We start from the raw sequence: 6,447 nt of genomic DNA, 5'->3' as shown, positions 1-6,447 counted from the left end.
AAGGAAAGGAAAGGAAAGGAAAGGAAAGGAAAGGAAAGGAAAGGAAAGGAAAGGAAAGGAAAAAGGAGGAAGAAGGGAAGGAAGGAAAAAAAGAGACTCCTATCTTTAGACATTTGACTTCCACCTGTCAGCAAATCATAATAATAAATACACAGGTCTACACAGAGAATGGTACCCCTGAGATGTGGTGTCCTTGTGCTGTGCACAACCTATGCAAGGGTTCCTGGCAGCCCTGCCTGCTGCCTGCTGATGACATCACCTGCCTGAGTCTTCCAGCTCTCAGATGTAGAGTGGAAATAATAATCACTTATCCCCAGAAGTTGTAGTGAGAAATTGGTGAGTCATTGAGTAACATGCCAGGCAAACAGCAAGTGTTCATATAACTAGTAAAAGTATTAACAACAGTAGCAATTGCTGCTAACATTTATCAGTGTTCACTATGTGCCGGCTGTCCTCTAAGCTCTTTACTCATGTTAACCCTTTCAATTGTCTCGATAACCCTGGGAAGTCATTTTACAGATAAGGGAAACTGAGGCACAGTGAGGGGAAGCCATGTGTCCAAAATCATGCAGTTGGCAAATACCTGAATCTGACCCCAAAACCCATGCTGTGACCCCCTTGGCCCTGTGTCTGAAACCCCAGTGGCTTCCACCTGTCTACCTGTGTCCTCAAAGACACGTCCTTACTTCAGGGTTAACTCCCTCACTCTTTTCACTAAGGAGAAGGGTGTGGCAACAATCTCGGCTCACTGCAACCTCCACCTCCTGGGTTCAAGTGATTCTCCTGCCTCTGCCTCCAGAGTAGCTGGGATTACAGGCCCCTGCCACCACGCCTGGCTAATTTTTGTATTTTTAGTAGAGATGGGGTTTCACCACGTTGGTCAGGCTGGTTTCGAACTCCTGACCTCAAGTGATCTGCCCGCCTCAGCCTCCCAAAGTGCTGGGATTACAGGCGTGAGCCACTATGTCAGGACAGGGTTTGGTTTTAAAGAAAAGCATGTATCACTCCCTTCAATGGGAAACCAGTATCACAGATCATGGAAAAGAAAATAAACATAAGGCCAACCCCAACATGGCCGGATTCTCCGTCACCACAGCGTGGGGGCCACAAGCACAGACTACAGCGCCCGTCTGCCTGGGCGCAAATCTTTCCGTTTACCAGCTGTATGAATTCGGGGAATTGTTTGCCTTCTTTGGGTTGGGACCTTTTCCCAGGTGGTAAAACAGGATCTAAAGAGAACGCCTCCTTACCAGGGTGTGCCGGGGTTGCTGTGAGAACTAAGTGAGTCCATACACAGGACATGTTTCGAACGGTGCCTGGCACACAGGAGGCTGCGTGCCAGCATTGGTGTTCACTGCTATGTTTACCAGATTATTTTACTGTGTTGTGTACACTCATCATGATCGCTATTACTACTTCATGATCATCATTATCACCGTCATTATTATTATGTTTTGAGACAGGGTCTCGCTGTATTGCCCAGACTGGAATGCAGTAGTGTGATCATGGCTCACTGCAGCCTTGATCTCCTGGGTGACCAGGTGATTCTCCTGCCTCTTCCTCCCAAGTAGCTGGGACCACAGGCACGCACCACCATGGCCAGCTAATTTTTTTTATTGTTTGTAGAGACGGGGTTTTGCCATGTTGCCCAGGCGAGTCTTGAACTCCTGAGCTCAAGCGATCCCCCTGCCTTGGCCTGGGATTACATGCCCGGCCTATTTTTATTATTATTATTACACTGTGGGCTGCTGAAATCTGAAGCCCAAGGCCTGCTTTTAATCCAAAAGGAAGATGTACGTGTTGGAGAGGCATTAAGGACACGTTGGCGCCCAAGTGAGTGTTTCTCAGTAAGACCAAGGAAGTACTCCAGGGAATTGCAGAGGGAATGACTCCTAACTTACTTTCTAACTCTGATTCATTCATTTTTTAACAAATTTTCTTCTCATTTTATTAGTTTTTTGGTAACAGCTTCATTGAACTATTAGTCACATGTTACGCAATTCCTTTCAAAGGCACCAAGTCACTGACTTTTTGTATAGTCACAGGCAAGTGCAACCATCATCATGATCGACTTAGAATCTTTCATCACCCAGACAAGAAACCTTGTGTCCTTCACCAGTCACCTCCCAATCTCCCATCCCCACCTCCCCCCCTGCCACCATCAATCAACTTTCTGTCTCTACCAGTGTGCTTATTCTAGATATTTTTCTTTCTTTTTTTCTTTTTTTCCTTTTTAACAGACAGGGTTTTGCTCTGTTACGTATGCTGGAGTGCAGTGGCACAATCCTAGCTCCCTGCAGCCTGGAACTCCTGGGCTCAAGTGATCCTCCTGCCTTAGCCTCCTGAGTAAATGGAACTACAGGTATGCGCCACCTCACCTAGCTCATTTTTTTAAAGTGTTGGGGTCTTGCTATATTGCCCAGGCTGGTCTTAAACTCCTGAGCACAAACAATCCTCCCATCTCAGCTGGCCCAAGCGCCGGGATTACAGGCATGAGCCACCATGCCCAGCCTTGGACATTTCATACAAGTGGCATCCTATAGTACGTGGCCTCTGTGGCTGGCTTGTCTCATTCAGCACTGTTCTCAAGGTTCATCCTTGTGGTAGCATGAATCAGTACCTCATTCATTTCTATGGTCCAATAGTCGCCCGTTGTATGGATATACCACATTTTATTTTTTTGCTATTTATTTATTTATTTTGCTATTTATTTATTTTCGAGATGGAGTCTTGCTCCACCCAGGCTGGAGAGCAGTGGTGCGATCTCGGCTCACTGCAATCTCCACGTCCCCGGTTCAAGCGATTCTCCTGCCTCAGCCTCCCGAGTAGCTGGGATTACAGACACCTGCCACCACGCCTGGCTAATTTTTGTATTTTTAGTAGACATGGAATTTCACCATGTTGGCCAGGCTGGTCTCAAACTCCTGACCTCATGATCTGCCCAACTCGGCCTCCCAAAGTGCTGGGATTACAGGCTTGAGCCACCATGCCCAGCCAATATACCACATTTTCTTTATGCATTTATCCGATGAAGCACACTTGGGCTGTTTCCATCTTTGGGCTATTATGAATAATGCTGCTATGAACATTGATGTACGAGTTTTGGTGTAGACACAGTTTTCATCTGTCTTAGGTATATATCTCCTACCCTAGGAGTGGAAGCGTTGGGTCCAATGGTAACTTTATGTTTGCTTCTTGGGGAAATGCCGGTAAGTTTTCCAAATTGACTGCACTGACCATTGATAGTTAAGGCCCACTCTGTGCTCCCTCGAGATCATTCCCCTTATTGCCAGGGATGCCTGAACCATAAGTTGATTCCCCTGTGCCCCTGGTCCCCTCCTCTGTCCTTCTGGCCTCAGGTCCCCAAGTCCCAAGGCTCAGCCCTCAGACTTACCTGTGAGGGGCAGGGGACTGGAGAGGTGGACCAGGGCAATATCGTTGCTGTTCTCCTCGCTGTTGGGGTCCCGAAAGGGAAGATAGCCCCCGTGGTAGACTACAGCCTGCACCCCCAGCTGCAGGCCGTGGGGAGAGGCCTGGGCCACGGCACCGGCAAACACTCGCCATCGGGACAGGACCCGGTTCCGCCTACCAGGGAAAGGGGTGGAGGGTGGCCACCTGCCTGGGCACAATCCACCCCCCTCCCCACTGTCTCTCCGCTCCTCTGCCTCCCCCTCATCAGCACCATGGGGGGCACTCACTCCGGGAAGCAGTGGGCAGCTGTCAGCACCCAGTCCCCGGAGAGCAGGGACCCCCCACAGAGGTGTGCTCCATCATAGCGAAGGCTGACTTGCCAGGGCCACCGGCCCAAGCTGGTGTCCCGGCCTCCCACGATGCGGTCCACGGGCAGCTTCCTGCGGCCACAGTCTGTGGGACAGGGGTCAGCCGGGGAGCTGGAGCCCAGGTCCCCAGAGCCCAGGCTTGGCCCTGCCCTAGGGGGTCTGAAAGGACACAGCCCCATCCTGGGGAGCTTGAGGGGATGTGGCCTCCCCGAGGGTCTAAAGGAGAAGGTTCTGAGTTTTAGGGTCTCACCTTGGCAGATGGTGGCCAAGAAACGGCCTCTGGGACAGTCACTGGGAGAGCCGGGATTGGAGACACAGAAAACAAGGAAATAGACCAATTAAGACAGGTGGAAGGAAAACGGGGAAAGGGAGTGCCTTGGGGGTCCGAGGTGTTGCCCCACCTGCCCGCTGCCCTCCTCACCACACGGAGATGACCTCCAGCAGCCTCTGGGTGTGTGGCAGCCTCCCCTCATCCACACAGAAGAAGCCTGACGTGCTGTTGGCGCCCGCCGTTCGCACGTCCAGCTCGGAGTGGGTCAGTGCCCTGGGCGGGGCCGGGGTTAGGCCTGCTCCCCCACCCCTCCCGGCTCGCACCCCTCTGAGGGCCCCCAGTACCTGAGGAAGCCCATCTCCTCGCAGCTGAGTCCGGCTACCCTGGTGTTGGAGCGCGAAGAGCACAGCAGCCGCCACGTCCCTTCCGTCTTGTCAAAGACCATGAGCCGAGCGTCCGCAGAGCTGACCTGCACTGCAGGGCGACAGGGCCCAGGGCCGCCTGGGTCCCACAGCCAGGCTCCCCATTTGCTTCCCCAGCCGGAGCCCCTCCTGGCCTGTGCTAGGGCCATGTGGTGTAGACGTGAACCCCAGCCCACTGGAGGGCTGCAGCCCCCACGTCTGTGATTGCATCTGGAATCATGACTCAAGGACTTTTTTTTTTCTTAAGACAGGGTCTCGCTCTCTTGCCCAGGCTGGAGTGTAGTGGTATGATCTTGGCTCACTGTAGCCTTGGCCTCCCAGACTCAAGAAATCCTCCCACCTCAACCTCCTGAGAAGCTGAGACCACAGGCGTGCACCACCACACCTGGCTAATTTTTGTATTTTTTTTTTGGGGTGGGGTTTTGCTATGTTGCCCAGGCTGGTCTCAAACTCCTGGGCTCAAGCAGTCCTCCTGCCTCAGCCTCCTAAAATGCTGAGATTACAGGTGGGATTACAGACTCTGTCAGACTCAAGGACTCAGGACCGACCAATGAACAGCAGCCTTGGGGCTGTGGCCGGCCCCTCGGCAAACCGGGGGAACTTCCCTTTCCCCTAGAAGTCCCAAGTTGGCTGCTCAGGAGCTGCAGGTCTGGAAGGTGACTTGGACATTCAGGAAGATAAAAAGACATTTAACCAAGTTCCCAAGAGAATCCAGCACAGAAGGCTGGATCTGTTAAGGGTCATCTTCATTCTCTTGAGGGAGAAAGTAAGCTAACATGGAGGAGAGCCAGAAGATTTCTGATAACATTTTATTTTATGACTGTATTTTTTGTGGAGAAACTGGAGCTGTTTATTAGTACGTTTGTCATTTGTCTGTTTCCATTTGTCTTTGGCCACACTCTTAACTCGTATAAAAAGACCTCTCACTTTATATGTACACAAACAGCATATGGAAACTAGAAGAACAAATTTGTTGCCAGTCTGTAGATTGTAGCCTGATTTCTTCATATGAACTTTTCCATAGCTATATGGAGTATTATTATTATTATTATATCGAACAGATTAACTCTCCTTCCAGAGTGATTTCTATCTTTTAAAATATGTATTTATTTAGGAGGCCGAGATGGGTGGATCACCAGGTCAGGAATTCAAGACCAGCCTGGCCAAGATGGTGAAACCTTGTCTCTACTAAAACTACAAAAATTAGCTGGGCGTGATGGCAGGTGCCTGTAATCGCAGCTACTCAGGAGGCTGAGGCAGGAGAATCGCTTGAACCCGAGCGGCAGAGGTTGCAGTGAGCTGAGATCGTGCCACTGCACTCCAGTTTGGGTGACAGAGTGAGACTCCATCTCAAAAAATATATATATACATATGTATTTATTTTATTTTTATTTATTTATTTTTTTGAGACAGAGTCTCACTCTGTTGTCCAGGCTGCTGTGCAATGGTGTAATCTCAGCCCACTGCAACCTCTGCCTCCTAGGCTCAAGTGATTCTTCTGCCTCAGCCTCCTGAGTAGCTGGGATTACAGACATGCACCACCATGCCTGGCTAATTTTTTTGTATTTTAAGTAGAGATGGGGTTTCACCATGTTGGCCAGGCTAGTCTCGAACTCCTGACCTCAGGTGATCTGCCTGCCTCGGCCTCCCAAAGTGTGGGATTATAGGTGTGAGCCACTGCGCCCGGCCTTAAAGCATGTATTTATTTTAATTGACAAAAATTATATAGATTGATGGTGTACGAGATGATATGAAATATGTATACATTGTGGAATGGCTAAATCAAGCTAATTAACACATGCACTACCCTTCGTGTGTGGTGAGAACACTGAAATTCTCTTTTAGCAATGTTCAAGTATATAATATATTGTTATTAACTATAATCACCATGTTGTTCAATATATCTCTTGAACTTATTTTTCCTGTCTAATGGAAATTTTGATTTCTTTGTCCAAAAAGACATTTACATCTTTAA

General features: G+C 49.6%; 1 protein-coding gene across 2 annotated transcripts in view; it reads right to left on the bottom strand.

Annotated features, from left to right (window-relative positions):
* Positions 1-6,447, bottom strand: part of HPN (hepsin) — a 27,312-nt gene that overhangs the window by 2,604 nt on the left and 18,261 nt on the right. For both annotated transcript variants that reach the window (XM_011947687.1, XM_011947681.1), the window contains exons 5-9: positions 4,395-4,524; positions 4,201-4,323; positions 4,030-4,070; positions 3,699-3,864; positions 3,395-3,585 (exon numbers count right to left, since the gene is read on the bottom strand). In XM_011947687.1, coding sequence (XP_011803077.1) covers positions 3,395-3,585; positions 3,699-3,864; positions 4,030-4,070; positions 4,201-4,323; positions 4,395-4,524 — 651 coding nt within the window. The remainder of the gene's footprint in view (positions 1-3,394; positions 3,586-3,698; positions 3,865-4,029; positions 4,071-4,200; positions 4,324-4,394; positions 4,525-6,447) is intronic.

The sequence above is a fragment of the Colobus angolensis genome, unplaced genomic scaffold, assembly GCF_000951035.1.
Source record: "Colobus angolensis palliatus isolate OR3802 unplaced genomic scaffold, Cang.pa_1.0 Scaffold107, whole genome shotgun sequence".
Classification (NCBI taxonomy): Eukaryota; Metazoa; Chordata; class Mammalia; order Primates; family Cercopithecidae; genus Colobus; species Colobus angolensis.
This window is presented reverse-complemented; position numbering and strand designations above follow the sequence as displayed.